At 33.8% G+C, this 19588-nt stretch overlaps 1 protein-coding gene across 2 annotated transcripts in view; it reads left to right on the forward strand.

Annotated features, from left to right (window-relative positions):
• Window positions 1–19588, forward strand: part of LOC142323681 (lysine-specific demethylase 5A-like) — a 180796-nt gene that overhangs the window by 130689 nt on the left and 30519 nt on the right. For both annotated transcript variants that reach the window (XM_075363776.1, XM_075363777.1), the window contains exons 21-25: window positions 916–1071; window positions 3938–4094; window positions 5847–6052; window positions 9275–9499; window positions 18521–18626. In XM_075363776.1, the coding sequence (XP_075219891.1) occupies window positions 916–1071; window positions 3938–4094; window positions 5847–6052; window positions 9275–9499; window positions 18521–18626 (850 nt within the window). The remainder of the gene's footprint in view (window positions 1–915; window positions 1072–3937; window positions 4095–5846; window positions 6053–9274; window positions 9500–18520; window positions 18627–19588) is intronic.

The following is a 19588-nucleotide window of genomic DNA, read 5'->3' on the forward strand; positions in this document are numbered from 1 at the left end:
ATAAGTTAGGCTGATAGTAAAATATTTTACTTCTATAGAAAATGAAAGATACTTCTCTCTCAACAATTTTTCTGTATTTGTAGTCTATTTATTTCTATCTCTCTTACCCGGCATAGTAATTCAAGCAGTATATCATCAATTACTATATATACCTTTATTCATATCAATTTCTATACCTTATTGTTTAAATTTTTCAAAGTTGTGTTCAATTCAAATAGCTGTATAATATCCTTTGAAATCATCAATTCTTTTCCTTTGTCCTTAATCTGCTAATTTTTATCCTCAGTTAGTCCTATATATTACTGTCGCTCATTAGCTCTTTCTTGAACTTTTCTGTTCTTAGACTTTTATATACAACATGAAATTACTGCCACGTAGCATGCTAGTCTGTTTGGAAGAACTGGATATGTTTGAATTTGCTTGGCAAAATGTATTTATTTAATAATCTATTATAGAATATAGAATTTTTACAACAAATGTGCATGAAAATGTTTACATAAAACCAACATTTCAGCATTTTGTTTTTTTCTAAAAATTATTCTAGCCTAAAAATGTTGTTTTTAACATCTCTGGCTTAAAAAATGTTTTTTTAATATCATAATCATACATTTATATACATACAGCAGTTTTTTGAGTTAAATTTTTTTAATGATATCATGTAAGGAGGTTAGAAAAAAATGAATAGTCAAAAACATTGATTAACTTCATGTTACATCCCTGTGCTGGAGAATATTTTTTGACCAGTCTGCCAATTCAGTTAGGTAAATGATAATATTTATGATTAATCTGTATGAATGATTAGTGTGTGCGGATGAATTCTATACACATCTGTGTGTTATAATGTTAAAATTTATATGTATTTATTTTTTTCAGTTTCAAGTATAAATATGTTTTCTTTATTTATGTTTTATATAGACACTTTCTCCCAGAATAGAGGTTGGTGTGAATACATACAAAACAAAAAGGCGCAGTGCATGTAATCGAGAACCTGTACAGCCACATTGTCCTGTTATTGCTGGTGTAAAATTAACTGGAACTGTTGATCCTCCTGAAGTTGTAGCTGCATTTAAGGTATCTGAAATTAATTTTTACCATGATTCATCATCTCTTAGTAGCATAAACATGATGCAACTGTTGTTTATAAAGCAATGTATTTTTGTGTGTTTACAGTATTAAGAATGTGACATCATGTTTCAAATACAAAACAATTATTTTAGTTTCTCTTTTGCTTTTCCATGTATATAAACTTCAGTTCTATGGTTCTGCCACTTGGTATGGTTCTTTTGGCATGTGTCGTGTATTTTGTTACATAATTAATGTACAATACAATATTTTGTAAAACGTTTTTATGATGGTTTGTGGTTCAAACATTTTAAAGTAGTTCGTTCACATGTGAATAGGTATGGCTGAATTTAAGTCTGTTGTGAAAGGTAAAAAACTTTGAAGACAGGCGCGTGAAATTGTAAACAATGTGTATGATTAATCTCATGAAGAAAAAATCTTCAGCTGTAGGAAAATTAAAAAATGACTAGCATTTAATTGCTATACAAAAGAGAGAACTGCAGCTTTCTATGGCATTTCCAGGACTCAGATTCAAAGCCTAAGAAAAGAAAAATAGAACTTCTTTGATCCAAGGGGCCAGAATGTTTGTTCATCACCCCAAAAAATAAAAGTAAATATTCTAAATCAATTACCAGATCAGATGATTTTGATTAAGGTATGGTTAGGTGAACTGTGAATGAATTTCACTCAAAGATAGGGGAGCTGCCAACAGTTAAAAAACTCTAAAGAATTGAAAATTAAAATTAATTTTAACGGCAGTGAAACTAGTTTAACAAGAATTTTGAAATAATTGTGTTTTAAGTGGCGCAAAACAGAAAATGAAAGGAAAATTTTAGTTGAAAATATGATATTAGGCATAAAAGGATTTCATATTTGCAGGCAATAAGTGATTTTAGAAAATGTAACTGGGCTATTGTATACTTATATGAATCTTATGTTTTATCATTTCATTCAATGGCAAAATCATGGGCTGACAACAGCGATGCAGGAGTTCATTTACCAGTAAGTAAAGGTGAACGCTTAATTATAATTCATGCTGAAGATGAAATGGGCTTTATATCAAATGCAGTGTTAACTTTGACAGTCAAATCAAAAAGTAGTGACTATCATGATAGCATGAATACTAAAAATTATTATTTAAAATGGGCTAAAGAAAAATTAGTTCCTAACCTTCCTCCTGAATGCTCCAGATCATAATATCCTTTCTGAAAAACTTCTAGATTCATCAAGCAAGAAACTAGACATGACTGTTTGGCTTTAGAAGCATCATATTCCATTCTCTTCTCAAATGCTTAAACCACAGTTGTATGAACTAATTAAGTTGAACAAAAGTAAGAGAAAACTATACCAATTTGACAAATTGTTGGAAAGAAGTGGGCGTCAAGTTCTGCGGCTTCCACTTTACCATCCTGATTTAAATCCAATAAAAATGGTATGGTCAGAGGTAAAACGACATGTTGCGAGCCATAATACAACATTTAAGATGTTAGAAGTGCAGAAACTCTGTGAAGCTAAAATGAATTCGATGAGCAATGAACACTGGAAACCTTACTGTAAAAAGTTTAAAAAAATTGAAGGTGAATATTGCAGCCAAGATTTGTTAATAGGTTCTCTGACAGAATCCTTCAGTATCTCTTTATGTAGCGATAGTGATAATAGTGACAATTATCACAATATTTAGCTTGCAATTAGCAACAGATAATATATTTGTCATTCGTTATTTCATTTTACAATGTACAGTACAGAATTAGTCGACTGTATTTCATTTCAGAATTGTTGCATTCATTTGTCAAAAATAGAACAATTATTTGGTAAGGGCGATTACTAAGAGTGAGGAACATGGTTTTATGTTGGGCAGTAATTGTCACCACTCGAAGCTTACCGTTACTTGGTGGTGACTGTAATAATAAGAGTTGAAACCCAATTTATTGACCTTCTATCAATGGCCTTGAGTTATTTTCTATCACTGGGTTCTATGATGTTTGAATCTATAACTTACTTCAGCAGTAAGTTATAGATTCAATATAGAGTCGTGATTGGTTATCTTAATTATTAGTTTCAGTGAATAAAACTTATTGCCTATAGTTAGATTATTATTAATAAGTACAACTACTATTTTGGATTTTCAAAGAGGTCTTCAAGTTATGGGTTAAAATAGTGCATCTGGTTTTTGTTAAAAAAATATAATGAAAATTATACCTTTTTATGTAGATACCATTTATTTGAATATATTTCAATTACTTGAAAATAATGAGGCTTTTCACCTAACTAAAACTTTCATTGTTAGAATAGTGTTAAAATTTTTCTTGAAAATATTTTACAATATATTGCAAAGCAATGTGTGCACTCTGCAAAAATTGACTTCATTGAATTATTTTTTGAAAAAGAAATAAATTTCTGTAGTTACGTAAACCATGAGTGGTAGAAGGCAGAATTTAAAAAATCAAGGTTTCTACTAAATTATCAAATTTGATTTATTAAATGACTATTTTAGTGTATTTTAGTCTAATTTGTTACTTGCAGGTAATATTGTCCAAACTTGATAAAAACTTTTAATATATTTAAGCTTACAAGTCTTTACCGGCTGCAAAAATATGTGGTACTACACTTTACCTACGTATGATGACAGAGTAAAGTTTTAGGAACTGGATGATGATTCTGATAATAATTCATGTGATTTTTTCATACTATAATATAATGTTTTCAAAATATGAAATTGTGCTGCATTAAATTGATGTACAAAGTTGAAAGTTTGAATATTAGAACATACTTTTCATGTTTATATGGTAGTACCCTTTCAGTAAGCATCTTTCTGTCAACACTTAAATGTAGTTCTTATATTATTTGTTATTTATCCATGTTCTCATTTTGACAGAGAGCAGAGCAAAATGAAAAGGAGATTATGACCAACCTGAGGCTGAAGAATGTTCATAAAAGAATAAATAATACACCTGAGACTAGATATTGTATATGCAAGCGGGCTGCGTTTGGTTTTATGTTGGAATGTGTACTTTGTCGTGATTGGTTCCACAGTAAGTAACTTGTTTTGTTATCATTTTTCAGTCTTAGTTTAGTACAGTACAACATTGCTCCTAATTGATTTGTAACAAGACTCGTTTGGTTTGTTGAAAGTATGAAGTCAGTTATTGAAATTCTTTTTATATATTTAATACTTTAAAAGAAATAATTTGAGAAGTAATGCAAGTATTATTTTATTTTCACAATGTATATGGGAATGTTGTACTCTTCGTACATTTGAACTTAGCAAATGGAAAAAACTAAGAATTTACATCAGTATGTTTGAGAAATGTGACTTGGATTTCTGGCCTACATGTTAAATATTTTTTAATTTAAATCATAAAGCATCGGTGTTAGTATAAGAGGCTGTCCATGAGTGTGCAATTGTAGTTTTATTTACATTTTAATTACAGTTTTTTCTTTTGTCATAAACTCAGAGATGTGACTGATACTGCAATAAAAATCGCCTGATTTATCTAAATATTGAGTTGAATTTAATTTTAGTTTGTTACAAATCCCACACTAAACTGTATCTAGATTGTAGAACTGTAGTTCCTGATCAGTCTAATTTACTAGATTTTAAAATGTGAAAATCTGAAGCAAAAATATTCTGTATAAATATAAGTTACCATTTTTTCTTTTTCTATACTTTTGGTTAATGATTTGGTTAATGTTTTCTCTTGTTAATGATTTACAACAGGAATATAACAATAATACACAATAACACTAATACAGGAATATAACAATATAACTAGAATTGCAGCAGATTGCAGAATTAATAATTGAATAACTTGTATGATAGTTGATAAGTACTGACCTTTACATTATTTCAGCCAGAACTTCATGATATTCAATTAATTATTTCAACTGTTTAATTTATCAGCTGTTGAAATAAATTAACCTTGGTTTAAAAAAAAAAATGGAAACCTAGTAATTCACAGAGATTAAATATTTGTTTTTTTAAGGGTTAAGATATATCAGAACAACAGTATTGCTTTTTGATGACTGCGCCATTGATTTTTGATGTGGTGAATTCAAAATTCAAATGTGGTCGTACTAACATAAAAGAACACAGTAGATGTGTAATGAGTTAATTAACATCAGAAATTATAAAGATCTATGATAGTATTTTTAAAGAATGTTGAATAAGTATATGTGTGATTAAACATCTTATACAAACATTTCCATGTAAAAATATTATTAGCATGATGGACATTGCGTTTACTTATAATTGATCAAAAACACAATTGTATAACATTCTCTTTACATTGTTTAAAGCTGTTTAAACATAATGCAAATGAATTTCTGTCTCAGTTCATCACTTTCAATGATACATAGATTCAACACTACTTAATAAAATTGAAAGACCAATAGGATGAATGAGTAGAAGCTGGGGATTTGTTCCAAAGAAGACAAACATTGTTGCATCAGCTGGAAAGGTTATGACAACTGGTTTTTGGAATAACATTATTTGAACATTACATGGCATAATTAATTAAATATCTTGAAATAGGAAGTCCACACAGGAGGTTATATGCAGTGTTATTAGGCAGTTTAAATTCACTAAGGTTCAAGTAGATTGATTAGATCCAAGAAGCTGTATTTCCAGTATTTCTACCACATAACTTTTCCACAAAACCATGTGCATTTTATTTTATTTTATTTTTTGTGAATATGACATTTTCCTGGAAAGGAATTACCCCAACAGATACTGTATAGTTAACAGTATTGTTTCTTTTTTCTAAATTTTTTGTACTTTTGTTCAGGTTCATGTGTTCCTCTTATGAAAGAAATTGGCAGAGGTAGATTTCCATTAAATGAAATTAAATTTCTATGTCCAGTCTGCTTACGTTCTCGTAGACCAAAACTTGAAACCATAGTCTCATTGCTTGTCACTCTCCAGAAGTTACCAGTCCGTCTTCCAGAAGGTGAAGCTTTACAATGCCTCACTGAAAGAGCAATGAGTTGGCAGGTGAGAATTCTACTTCTTCTATTAGATGTTATGAAATTTATCATGATTATATTTGATGTTGATGAGTATCAGCGCTGTGGTATTAAAATTATGGTATTTGTATTTGTGCTAATTTCTTTTGTATAGAGTATGTTTCTTCATTTAGTTTTTGATGCTGTGTTGCAGTTTTATTTTTATCAGTTAAAATATTTTTAATGATGAATAATTTAACAAATTACATCCTACCAGCAAAATATAATAATTTTGTTAAAATTAATAAAAAATTATTTCGCTCACTGCTTTTTTATGATCTCTGTTGAGTATTTTTGCAGACCTGTGCTTCTTCACAATGGATTTTTTTTTACCATAGATTACATAAAAGCATAATTCAGTTATAAAGATAGATGTTTCAACCGCAGTCATTGAAACACAATGAATTTCTCTGCTGCTGTTAATCTATTGTTAGATAGTTATTATTTAGATAGATATTATTTACTTAGGTATTCCATTTTTTTAGTTATAGAATGCAATATATAGGGAACATATTGTAATGGAAAAAAAATTTGGATGTCCAGTCTTTATTTGGATTTTGTTTTTCTTAATATCTCTCAATTGTCTCCAAATATATGAGCATGAAATTCAGTGTGGTAACTGTTAATGGGATATTGATGCTTTTAATTTTTTATGAAAATCAGGCAAGGGAAGGGATAATTCTTTAACTCATGTATTTTGTTTTGAGGTTGCTACATTTTGATTAAAACTTTACTGGCGAACTTTTGAAGACTGTTAGTAGTATGTAAATGTTTTTAAAAATTTTTTCCACTTTCAGGGAACTTAAAAAATTAATATAAAATATGACCATGGTTGGCTCTAATGAGTGGGGTCACCTCTTTAGGAACTATGACTACTATCTCAACCCAGGTGCAGTTTGGTATGTAGTTTACTGGAAACCTTTAAAAACTATTAGTAGTAGTTTAAAAAACATTTGAAAAAGTTACCTTTATCCCTTCTCTCCTTAAAAATAAAATAATTAAAATTTCAGAATTAAAAATTTTTTAGTACTTAGAGAAGAAATTTAAACAAATAGTGGTTTAAGAACTGGAAGGCCACACTTTCCCTTGGGTCTGAGGAGGAGAAGAGATAATTATAAAGTAGTTTTTAATAATTTACTTATTTAACAAATCATTCTAGAGTCTTTTTTTACATTTTCAATAAGTTAAAAAAATTATTAAGTAAATATAAGTGAGGTCTAAAAGTTAATAGTAGTTTTCATATTTATTATTCAGAAAAGTATTTAAGTAAATAAGTTAGACCCAAAAGTTAATTTTCAAATTTATCACTGAGAAAAGCATTATATTTTAACCTTTATTCAGTGTTGGGAAGTTTCAGCTTTATTACCAGTTTTTTTTTTATGATGTAAGGTAGAAGTGAAAAATACAAATTTTTCTGAAAAAGTTGATAATTTGTTTTGGTCTAGTGTAATAAGCTATACCTGGTAATATACTATAGTGTAGTAAAATTTCTACTGGTCTTATTAACTATCTGCCAGATCCTTGGTTGTTCCATAATACTGAAATTTTGTAAGAATTAATATTATTAAATAAATCTGCCATGTATGTCCTTTTCCTTAAAATTTTTTTATGCAGAAAAAAAAATTTTGCTTTTTACTGTAGGGTACATGCAACATAACTAGTTATTCTTGATTCTGTTTACTAACATCCCAGTCAAAATTTAATTGATTTGAAGTAATTGATCTGTCTTTGTGCATTTTATATAGTGTCGCCAAATGGCTTTGACAGCCAAGTGGTGCCTTATAACCTCATGGTAGCGCTGAAAAGGGCTGTTGTTGTCGCCAAATGGCTTTGACAGCACGTTGTAATTTTAAACTTTGTGGTGGCCCTGAAAAGGGCTGTTTTTGTGTTACCTCTGAGGAGAGCTGTTGGGTCTGGAAGCTGGTCCCCAGCGAAGTCGACTTGGCTGTAGTTGGTGAGTTGCAGCTCGTCCAGTGAAATCAGACTGGACTTCCCCTCAGCAGCAGTTGGGTCCCCACCACAGTGTGGCAGTGGTGGCTCCTAGAGCCCAGAGCAGTGTCAGGTCAGCATTGGTCGTCTTTGGCCAAGGCGGTTCTCCTTGAGCGATCCCACACTGGGCCGGCTCCTGGTGCTGAGTCTACCAGCCAGGGCGATTGAAGCTTGGTAAGCTGGAGCGGGAAGGTAGCGTCCGTGTCCAGTGGTTCCCTTGGCGGGCTGGCCAGGCCTGCTGCTCCATGTGGATGTTGGTATCCCCTGGGAGGTCCCTTGTTGAGGCGGCCAGAAAACTTCTTCTGTCTTCTTCCACCTTCTTCTTCTTCTTGGTCTTCTCCAGGTGATGGTTGTCGATAAATTGAAAATTTACTCTTGTATGTGTTCTTTTATTTGAGCCTGCGAGTGGTGGGGGTCACAGTGCCGCTATGGTGGGAGAACTGCACAGTCATTTGTGTGGCGGAAGTGACGCTTGTTGTGCAAGCGTGTCTGTAATATGTGGTAACAATAGATATGTTATTGAGATACAGACTGAAAATACATTTAAAAATTCAACTTATTATCTAAACGTAGCTGTTACTTTTAAATAAATGCAAATATTGGATTTATGAATCATTGTATTGATATTATTGGATTTTTAAAGAGTATTACTGAATTATTTCATAAAGCTGTAGAAAGTTTTGTATTTGTTTATATAACTTTTGTAATTCACCAACATAAATAGCTGCTTTTAACATAAATTTATATAATAGTATAATGAAGTACAATACTAACGTATATTTGTATTGAGGATAGTTAACTAGCTTGTAATACATTGTAAGGTTATTATTTATTACTGTTTATTTTAAATTAACATTGTTAGCTATGTTTATTTTTCATTAATAAATGTCAACAGTATGCAGGAAACTGAAATCGACTTAGTTTAACTTTGGTGATATTTCTCAACCAGCTAATTAAATATGGTTTTAGTCACTGGTATTTCATCCTTACTTTACGTCCTTCAGTTTTTTAGGATGCTACTCTGAAACATTCCATATGTTGCATTTGTAGAGGATGCATTTAAATATCATCTTTCTTTTTAAAGAAGTGAGCTCTCCATAAAGTGCCCTTTTGATTTATGGGGAAGCAAGGATACAGGTTTTACTAAATTATTACTAATGTTGTGAAAAAATTCATGTCAACTCTACTCTGTATGTTTAATGTAATATATTTTCATTATTAGGATAGGGCAAGACAAGTATTAAGTACTGGTGAAATGACAACTGCTTTAGCAAAATTGTCAGTCATATCACAGCGAAGTTTAGACTCTGCTTCAAGACAAAAGACTGAAAAATATATGATACCCAACATGAAGAAACCAGGTAGTAAAGCAGAGCTACTTCATAGACTATCTTCTATTTCTCCGTGTATTAGGGCTTCTTCAGAACAACCTTCAACATCTTCTGAGGTTAGTTATTCAATTTTTGTTTATACATGCAGTAGGAACCTTTTGATACGAGCTAATTGTGATTGCCCCCACCAGGGAGTCTTAGTTTTTAAGAGGGTTCGTGTCCTCATGGGCCTAGCCTTTGCAGCTTTTCTTCCCACTACACACTGAGCTGCAGAACACTTTACACTATTCACATACACTACACCAAGAACACTATACAAGTTACAACATATACCCTTACATAACTACACAACAACAATTCTACACTATTTCTTCTTACACATACACTCAGTGATATTGTGACACCTTATGAGATGCAGCTGTAACTCAAGGTGGAAACTGTCATTCCGATGGATAAACGATGGCTCTACGTAGTGAATCTCGAATGATGTCCTCTGGGCACTTGGACAAACCCAGTTGTATTTAGCTCTAGCTCCAGTACGCGTGTGCTCTGATGGAGTGGTCCATTATATTGCCAATACTTGTGGGACCAAATTACTTGTCCACAAAATAATCATACAATGGTTGATTGTCCATCTGAAAAAATTACCAAAATTTGTCATGTGAAAAAACCTCACTCAGGATTGTTCGATGAGGTTAAAAACTTTATTGAAGAAAATACTGTGAATGGTGGTGCATCCCATCCACTGTACAAAACATATGATTTATTGTTTTTCAAAGCAATCAGGAAGGAGGCTCCCTTAAAAAGGTCTCTCCCTTCTTAATAAATAAAGTGATAACGGGTTCTGGTGGTTCACTGAAAAATGTCTGGAAGTTAAGAGATGGATCAGTACTGGTTGAGACGTTTAGTGATGAAGAGCCAATCCCTCTTACATCTTAACAATATGGGTAATATTAACATAAAGGCGGTATGACACAAATCCTTAAATACCAGCTGAGAAGTAATCTTTTGCTGGGATCTTCTGGAGATGAACGTTAAAGAAATAGCTGATACGCTTCGTACTCAGGAAGTTGTGGAGATGAAGCTAATTATGAAACGGCAGAGCAGAGTGGAAAGACCTACACGTTCCCTTATTTTGACATTTAACTTGTGTTGGTGTTGGAATGGAATCACCATAGAAAATAAAAGTAGGTTATCTATTGGTTTGAGTACAACCATTCATACCCAACCCTTGGCGATGTTTCAAATGCCAAGAGTACAGTCACACTACCACGTCTTGCTCAAAAATGGAAATCTGTGCTTGATGTGCTAAGGCCACAGTGACATTAAATGCCAAGAAAAGTGCAAACTGCAAACGAGAAGTGTGCAAACTGCAGTGCAAACTGCAAACGAGAAGTGTGCAAACTGCAAACGAGAAGTGTGCAAACTGCAAACGAGAAGTGTGCAAACTGCAAACGAGAAGTGTGCAAACTGCAGTGGATCACACACAGCTCGCTTCCGAGATTGTCCAACCTTTAAAGAAGAGAAGGCAATTCTCAGAATCTGTATGGAGCAGAAACTATCTTTTTCAGCTACACAAAGAGAATATAAAAAATGAATCAACTCTCATATCTTGGTTACACATGATATCCCTTTTGTCACCATGACATCTAGCAAAGCTTCTTTGAATGCAGGTAACCAACAGTGTGGATCCTGCAGTGAGTTAAAAAAATTGTTCAGATGTTATCTGATCAAGTTTCTTCACTTGTAGTCACTATTTCAGAGCTTATTAAGATGAATAAAAAGTAAATAGTTGCACATCAATCCCCATCCCCCCCCCCGTTACTTGACCTGATGGGCTTTAATGGGAGTCATCTATTGCCCTCTGACTTTTTACATCTCATAATAATAAGCCTGGCCTCGTTGGGATGCCACCGATGTAAATGCCTTGATGTCTTTGTAGACATTTACATCGGTAATTTAATAACTCAGCTTTTGCCTTCGTTTTAGGCCTCGTCAGGACATCTTGAATGTCCTACATCGTTTCACTCTAACTAGCTAACCGAGTTCGCAGAAGCACGAACCCCATGCCTAGTTCTACTTTTATTGAGCCAGTTCTGTGAATGTCTCGAAATTCAAGGCAAATCTAATCACATCATACCACCAAAAATGTTGCTCCCAACAATGAAATTTAGTCCTAGTTCCCTTACTGAACTCAACATTAGTTCGTACCCCAGACGTAGGTTAATTATGGACTCCGGTCTGGTCCACAAGAGAGAGGCGGACAGACCTCCTACTCCCATTCAGCTTCATCGCAGAGTCCCACATGACATTCACTTCTTCAACCATCGTCGAGATGCCACTACACCTCACGGCTGCATGGGATCCATGCCCTCGGCAGTGCAGTCACCATCCCTCTGACAGTGTCGTATGCTTATTCTAATCTGCCCTCGTCAAAGATAGTTGCAGCCATCTCGATTCCCCCCCCCCCCCCCCGAGGGGAAAAGATCCCACCTTGTAGCGTGTCTGGTCGCTACACCACCCCCTCCGTTCCTAGCCAGTAGTGGCTTTAACGGCGGACATCTTCTCGCCCTCAAACTGATCACATACCACAGCGTTCAGTTCAGGCCCTGCTGAGATGCCACCGATGCACATGCCCCGAGGGACATCTGCATCGGTAAATTCACCCCGAGATAGTTTTAGATTTATGCCTTCAGAACAAGACAACGGACACCTGCAGCTACCATGTCGCCCTCAGGAACTAAGCTAGAAGCCTAACCGCAGATTGAAGACCCCACACCTAGTTCTAACCATTTAATGAGCCAATTTCATTAAATGTCTCGGATTCAAGGCAAACTAAACCTAAACAACTACAACAACTTTCCCACTAAGATAGTTGCAGCCATTGAAACCAACAGTTTGATCCCTCTGAAAGTTCCTATCCCTAAAGTTTTACCTTTGCTGACAGGAGTAAATACAGTTAGCAGTAAGCCATCTAATAAGCTCCAAGTTAAGGGAGTCCACACAACCACCCCCTCTGGGATGTCATCTGCGACTTCTCTTTCTTTAAAGATCCTCCTTCATCACCTCATATACTGGAGGATATGGTTGAGGAACTGCGTAACCCCAGGGCAACGGAGCTTATTAAAATCAAAAATTTGAAAAAGAAAAACCAAATCACCTGTAACTAATTTTTTGTATCTGTATCTATAGTTACTTTTATTTTTATTCATGATCATTATACAGTGGAACGTTAGAGGTCTTCGGTCTCACATTGAAGATATTAGAGTATTGACACACACACATGAACCACTAATCATGTACTTCCAAGAAACATATCTTCTACAACAAGATGTAGTAACACTCAGGGGGCTGTTTCTGTGAGAGATTCGACTGTCGTGGAGATCAGAGAGAGTAGTGGAGTTGCTATTTTCATGCAGAATGAGGTGTCTACAAGGATACCACTAGCTATGCTCATTCCTGCTGTTGCTGTCAATATCTCTGTCCCATTTAAATTGCACATCTGCAATTTGTATCTCTATCGAACTCTGAGTTCAGTGCTCTAGACATATCAAACTCCTTACACAGATTCCATTGCCATTGTTAATAGTAGGAGACTTTAATGCCCACCATATTTCATAGGGCTTATCTTTCTGTTCTTCTTGAGGAAATATGATAAACAGAGTAAGACGAGACCTCTGCCTACTAAATGATGGATCATATACATTTATGTCCTTATCATGTGGCACAACATCGTCCAACATCGTCCTCTCCTTATGCTCATTGAGTTAACTCTCTCATCTTAATTAGTCTGTTTGTGACAAATTTTACAGCAGTGACAACAGACCAATTATTATTGCTTTTGGTGTTGATTGCGAGGTGAAAAAAAAGGCCACGGAGATGGATTGTTGAAAAGGCAAATTGGAACAGTTTATAAAGCCTCCTCATCATAGTATGACGATGGTGCAGATGCCCTTGAACAACTTACCTCTATGTCCCTGATAATTTAGAATGCTAATAGATATATTCCACAAACATCTGGAAACCCTAGATGTCCTTCCGTTCCTTGGTGGAATGATGATTGCCAAAATGTAATTAGGTAATAACAGCAGGCACTGTGCAGGCCTACGAATGAACATTTAAATTTGTACCATAAAGCAAGAGTGGTATGCCATCGAGTATTCTTGGACACTAAGAGGAAGTTGTGGACGAAGTATATGGACACCGTTTTAAGTACTACTCCTACATCTACTGTGTGGAAGAAGCTTCGTGCAATTTGCGGATCACCAAAACAGTCCATTCTCAGACTCATTCATTAAAGGAGTACTCGTTTCATTATCTTCTGCAATGGCAACTACCGTAGTAGACTTCTTTCTGCCCTGTGTCTCTCATTTCATTGTACACTAACAAATTTCAGAGGTACAAGATACAGATGGAAGCAGCAACATTAAACGTTGGTGATTCGGTCGGTGAATTAAATGTTCCTTTTACATTCAATGATTTGTCACACACACTTGAAAACTCAAGTGACACTTCCTCTGGACCTGACAAAATTCATCGCATTTATTCTCTGCACAAGTCTTCCCACCGGTATGGTCAGAAACCATTTTTGTACCAATACTTAAACCTGGTAAACACAAAACATGCTTCTCAAGCTACCTCCCTGTCTCCTTGACAAGCATTTTATGCGAACTGATGGAGAAAAAGGTGATCTGTAGGCTAACATGGTACTTAGAGTGCCATGATCTACTGTCTCTACAATAGTGTGGTTTCCACCAAGGAAGATCTTCCATTGACTATTTAGTGTCACTGGAAGGATCTATTCAAAATGCTTTCCCTCAACGCCAGCACCTCATCGCTATCTTCTTTGATATCAGCAAGGCATACAACACGGCCTGGCGACGTGATGTTCTAAACACCTTAAAGAATGGGAAATCAAGGGCAATATACTTGCTTTTATTAGGGGTTTCTTAAATGACTGAACTTTCCGTGTTCATGTTGGAGATTCTTTATCGGGTAGCGTCACCTTGGAGAATGGAGTGCCTCGAGGAAGTGTATTAAGTGCCACCTTGTTTGCTATAGCCATCAACAGTATAACTGAATGTGTGCAGTCATCTGTTTCATGTTCTTTATTTGTTGATGATTTTATTATATACATTACGTTCTATTCAACAGCCACAGCAGAGAGACTACTACAAAACACTATATCTCGCCTTGAATCTTGGTCCAAGGTTACCGGCTTCACACTTTCACCTGAGAAAATAAAACTGTAGACTTTTTTCGCCTGTGGGACCCTTTTTTACCACAAATCATTCTAAATGGAGGGCTAATTGCTATCTCTCCTGATATTAAGTTTTTAAGTTTATTTTTGACAGCCATCTTATGTGTGTGTGTGTCAAACACATCAAACAATTAAAAAAGAAATGTTTCAAACTGCTTGGTATGCTGCAAGTTCTTAGCAACACCGATTGGGGAGCCAGTAGGTCATGCATGCTACAATTTTATTATTCCTTAGTTTGTTCTAGTTTAGATTAGGTTGTGTCACCTACTCTTCAGCATAACATACCACACTGAAGATGTTAGATGCTGTATATCATGCTTTCTTTGTCTTGCTACAGGTGCTTTTAGATCAAGCCCTGTCAGTAGCATACTTGTTGAGTGTGGTGAATCGTCAGTTTGGGTTAAATGTGATCAACTCCTAGCATCTTACTTTGCCCGTCTTACAAGGCAACCGAATCACCTGGCTTTTACCGCAGTTCTTACGAATCCAAATTTACAAAGGTATGAAGACATTATACTGCACACATTATACTGCACCTATGGCTGTTCAAACCGGATGGTTACTACATCTTTTAAATCTTGACATAACTTCTGTTTTTTCAACATATCTCTGTTTATATCCTCTGGAGAATCAACCTTATAAATTTTATTTTTGACGTTACAGTATACAAGAAACAATCAAGACCACTTATCATCTTTCAGCAAATGTTTCACTATATTTTCTCCTAGATAAACCCAGACACAGTAGTATACACAGATGGATCAAAACAGAGTGATACTGTTGGATACGCATTTATTGTCAGTAGCAGAATTTATATGTTTGGTCTACCTAATATTACAAGAGTATTTACTGCTGAATTGTATGCTATCAATAAGGCTTTGAATATCATTAACCCAAAATACCGTCATATTCTTATTTGTAGCGACTAGTGCAGTGCACTTCATGCTTTGTAGATTTTTATTCTAGACATCCTATGGTCACCGAAATCTATAATACAATTGCTGAGTTGAACCGTCGCAACACAAGTGAGTTTCTGCTGAATCCCTAGCCATGTAGGAATTGTGAGCAATAAATGCACAGATTCCACTGCTAAAGACACAAGTACTTTCCTTTACCAGTCATGTTACTACATGTGATTTTATTAATTGTGTAAAACACGCTTTGCGAGCTAAGTGGCAAGGTGACTGGACTGCCGCATTGGATAGTAAACTCTGGTATACACTAAAGATGCTTTGTTACCATGGGACTCGTCATTCAGAAAATTCCATTGAGAGAAAGTGGTCGTTTGTCTATTGCGGTTTGGTCATACTAGAGTCGCTCACAAGAATCTGATGTCAACAGTAAACACACCAATGTGCATACGATGCAACTGTTGCTTAACTGTGCATCACATCCTTGTGGATTGCATATGTTTTGCGGCCTTGCATCATAAATTTAAATTGTCCAGGAACATTTGTCAAATCCTGGGTAAAGATAAAGAAGTTTGGAATGGGTGTTTTTATTTCTTTGACGTGTTAGTATTTTGCATACCTTTTAATATTGTTGTTATATTTTTTTTAGTTGTCATTAATTTTATGTTAAATCTTTATTATTTCTGTTATTCGAGAAGGAGCTCTTTACACTCCTCTTGGAGTTCGTTAAGTATATTTTTATTTTATTTTAATTATATATAGTTTTTTATTTTTTATTTTTTAAAAATATTTGTTAATTTTTAAGATTTTATCTGTGACAGTAGTTATAATTAATTTTTTAGTATGTTAGCTGTGATAGTAGTTATATGTTTTTGTGTTTAATATTTTAGTTTAAGCTTTTTATCTTGCTTTTAATATTTTAGTTTAAGTTTTTATTTTGTTTTTTATTAGATTTTATAATGTAAGAAGACAACTTAAAAAGCTGGTCAGAAGTTTTAATAAAACTGAAGTTAATATACATAAAAGGTGTTAGAAGTTAATAATGTAGATTATTGGATACATATTGTTAAAAAAAAAAAAAAAAAACTTTTATGTTATTCTTAATCATCCAGTATTCCAAAAATTGACTTGCTTTATATGCTTAGAGATTTAAATGAAGTGAAATCTGGTTCAGTTATGAGGATTGTTCAATAATTAAAGGGAAGAAATGACTGTAGAAAAAGTATTGTTTATTCAAAGTCAATGAAATTAACGCTACTGTTCAACATAATCACAGGCTACATTTAGATACTTGCCTCATCTGTCTGTGTACTTTCTTATTACAGTAGTTAAAAATTGTCCACTTCTGTGTCTGAGTCTTTGTACCGCATTCTTAACTAGCTCATTGTTACTGAACTCAGTGCCAGGTAAAAATTCTTTGAAGAAACCAACACATCCCAGCCTAGCTTTTGAATACTTTCCATTGTCTTTTGAGCGGTATGGGGGCAGGTATTATCATGTAGAAGAATTACATCTTTTAAAAGAAAACCAGGACATTTCCTCCTTATAGTGGGGTTCACTTAATTTTCTAGCAAGTCACATAATAGTACTTACAGTTGATTGTTGCTGTTCCAAATAATCACAATATATTGAGCCTTTATAGCTCCTAAACACTGTTAGCATCTTTTTACTGGCTGACACACAGATCTTTATTTTTTTTTCTGGCTGGAAAACTGGAAGTAGAGTATGGAATGTTTCCATTCCATACTCTAATATTTATAGTCTAGTTCAAAATGACCAAGTACAAGTTTTATCACAAATTGTTATGTGTTCTAAAAAAGCATTATCTTCCACTAAGAACTGTTCAAGTTCTATATAAAATGTGAATTATGGTGTCTGTGATTTTGAGTCAACTGACTCAAAGCCATTTTGAACATATATTGCAGTAATTTAACTTATCATGGATAATGGAATTGACAGTGCCAATACTCATATTACAAAGTTTAGTAATTTGCCAAATTTTTGTGTCTCTATCCTTGCACGTAAGATCGTTAATGCAATTTTCCAAAGTACCAGTCAAAACTTCCAACAGTCTTCCGCTACAATGGAACTCAGTGACACTTGTTTTCCTCACTTTTGTCAATTGTTCAATTAACTCATTAAAATGTGCATTGTTAATTGATTTTTCACTATACTGTTTTAACTGCTAGTGAAGTTTGACTGGTTGTACACTTTCAGAATTAAAAATCTTATCACAGTGCGCTGTTCTTCCATGGTACATGTTCCAAGTGGAGCCGACAATTTGGAATCAACAGTAGAGGTTATAATAATGGAAATTCTTTTCAAACTGCTGATATTTTCCATGTCAGGGGTGCCAACTAGAATGTTGGATAGTTTCAGCTAATTCTATTAAATAGTTTTCGTCATTTGTCTCTAATTATTGTACGACCTTCATATTATGAATTCAATTACAAAAAGTGTCTTATTGTAAAAAAATAAATGATAACAACGATGAATTAAAAATCTCTTAAAAAGTTATTGGTATACTCCAGAAGTGTTTCATTTACAACGAGCAAGTCCTACCGGTTAACTGATTTATCCTGCTGATTGTCTTAATGATTTATAACCTAACCAAACCCACACTGAAAAAAAATTACAATTCATTAAAAAAATACATTACAAAAATGTTGATTCACAGGCCACTTACTAAGATTATTCCTTCGACTTTTATAAATATTTCTAATTTCATAGATAATGGTTACCTCAAACTAGTTTTTAATGAGGAATTCAATGGATTCTCCATTGTTTTTAAACATTGCCGTTGGTTTTATTGAATGGTGTGCTTTCCTTAATGAAGTACAAATGAGTAAACCAGTGGGAAAAAAATCACTTTTTGCCTGGAGTAAAATCTATGTCAATTGATTTTAAAGCTAGGATAATGAACATTACGGTATACCATTCACAAGTGGCCAATCCTTTTTTTTCAGGGTGATACTGGAAATCAAGATACAAATGAACCACATCCTTCGTGCAGTACTGATCACAATATTGATCAGTTATCTTATAGCAGTTCAGAACATGCTTATTCATCTGGTAAGTTTTTACTTAATTGTTAATGATGTTGGTATCTCTCTGATGTATTATTATTTGCTACTATAAATTTATGTTTTTAAGTGAGCTATGTACACTGTATATTTTTTTTGTGATGCCTTAATTAAACAGACCAGTTACAGCTTGCACTGTACAGTTTACAGCTTAAGAATACTGATAAACTGTACAGTTCTATACTCAGTTATTAGTATTGTGATATCAGCACAATATAATTGTGCAATCCAATCTTGAAAGAATGCTGAGTTGTACAGTTACATTAGTTACCTTTACAGTCACCTGGAACAGTTGAACTTTACAATACAAACACACTATGGTAATATATATATGTAGCACTTTTTGTTTTTGACTGGTTAGAACAGGTTTAACCCACTCTTGTTGGATGACATGTGTCATGCTTTCTTAGCAGCTGTTCTACTAGGTGTTGAATGGCATGTATTGTGTCTAGCCTACTTTAAACTATTGTGATAGTCTGACAGATCCATCAATTTTATTTTTGTTGTATAATCCTTTATTTTGTTTTAAGCGTTTAATAATCCTTGTTACAAGAGTTGGTTTGGCTGAGAGCTATGTTTTATGACATTCTGTAAGTTTTGTAGGTAATTTTTTTTTTAACAGTAGTGTGCAATAATTGTAATTTTTATTTTTTTTTGCAGAAAAATATTAATTTTTAAAAGTAAATCTGTGTATGGAATATTGAGTGTGAGTAAATGTAAAGAGATGAAAATTTATAAAAATTGCAGATATTCTGTATATGAACTCTGCAGATGTATTTTATTACTTTAAATGAGGATTATAAAAGTATGAAACTGTATAGATATAATCTCTATACATTACTCCATATCTATATGTATTTTTATTCACCAGTTTATATTCTGTTATCATTTTAAAAAAAAACACGAAAAGGCATTACTAATAGCTGTTACAATAAAAAACTAAATTTAAGC

The sequence above is a fragment of the Lycorma delicatula genome, chromosome 4 (genome assembly GCF_047948215.1).
Source record: "Lycorma delicatula isolate Av1 chromosome 4, ASM4794821v1, whole genome shotgun sequence".
Classification (NCBI taxonomy): domain Eukaryota; kingdom Metazoa; phylum Arthropoda; class Insecta; order Hemiptera; family Fulgoridae; genus Lycorma; species Lycorma delicatula.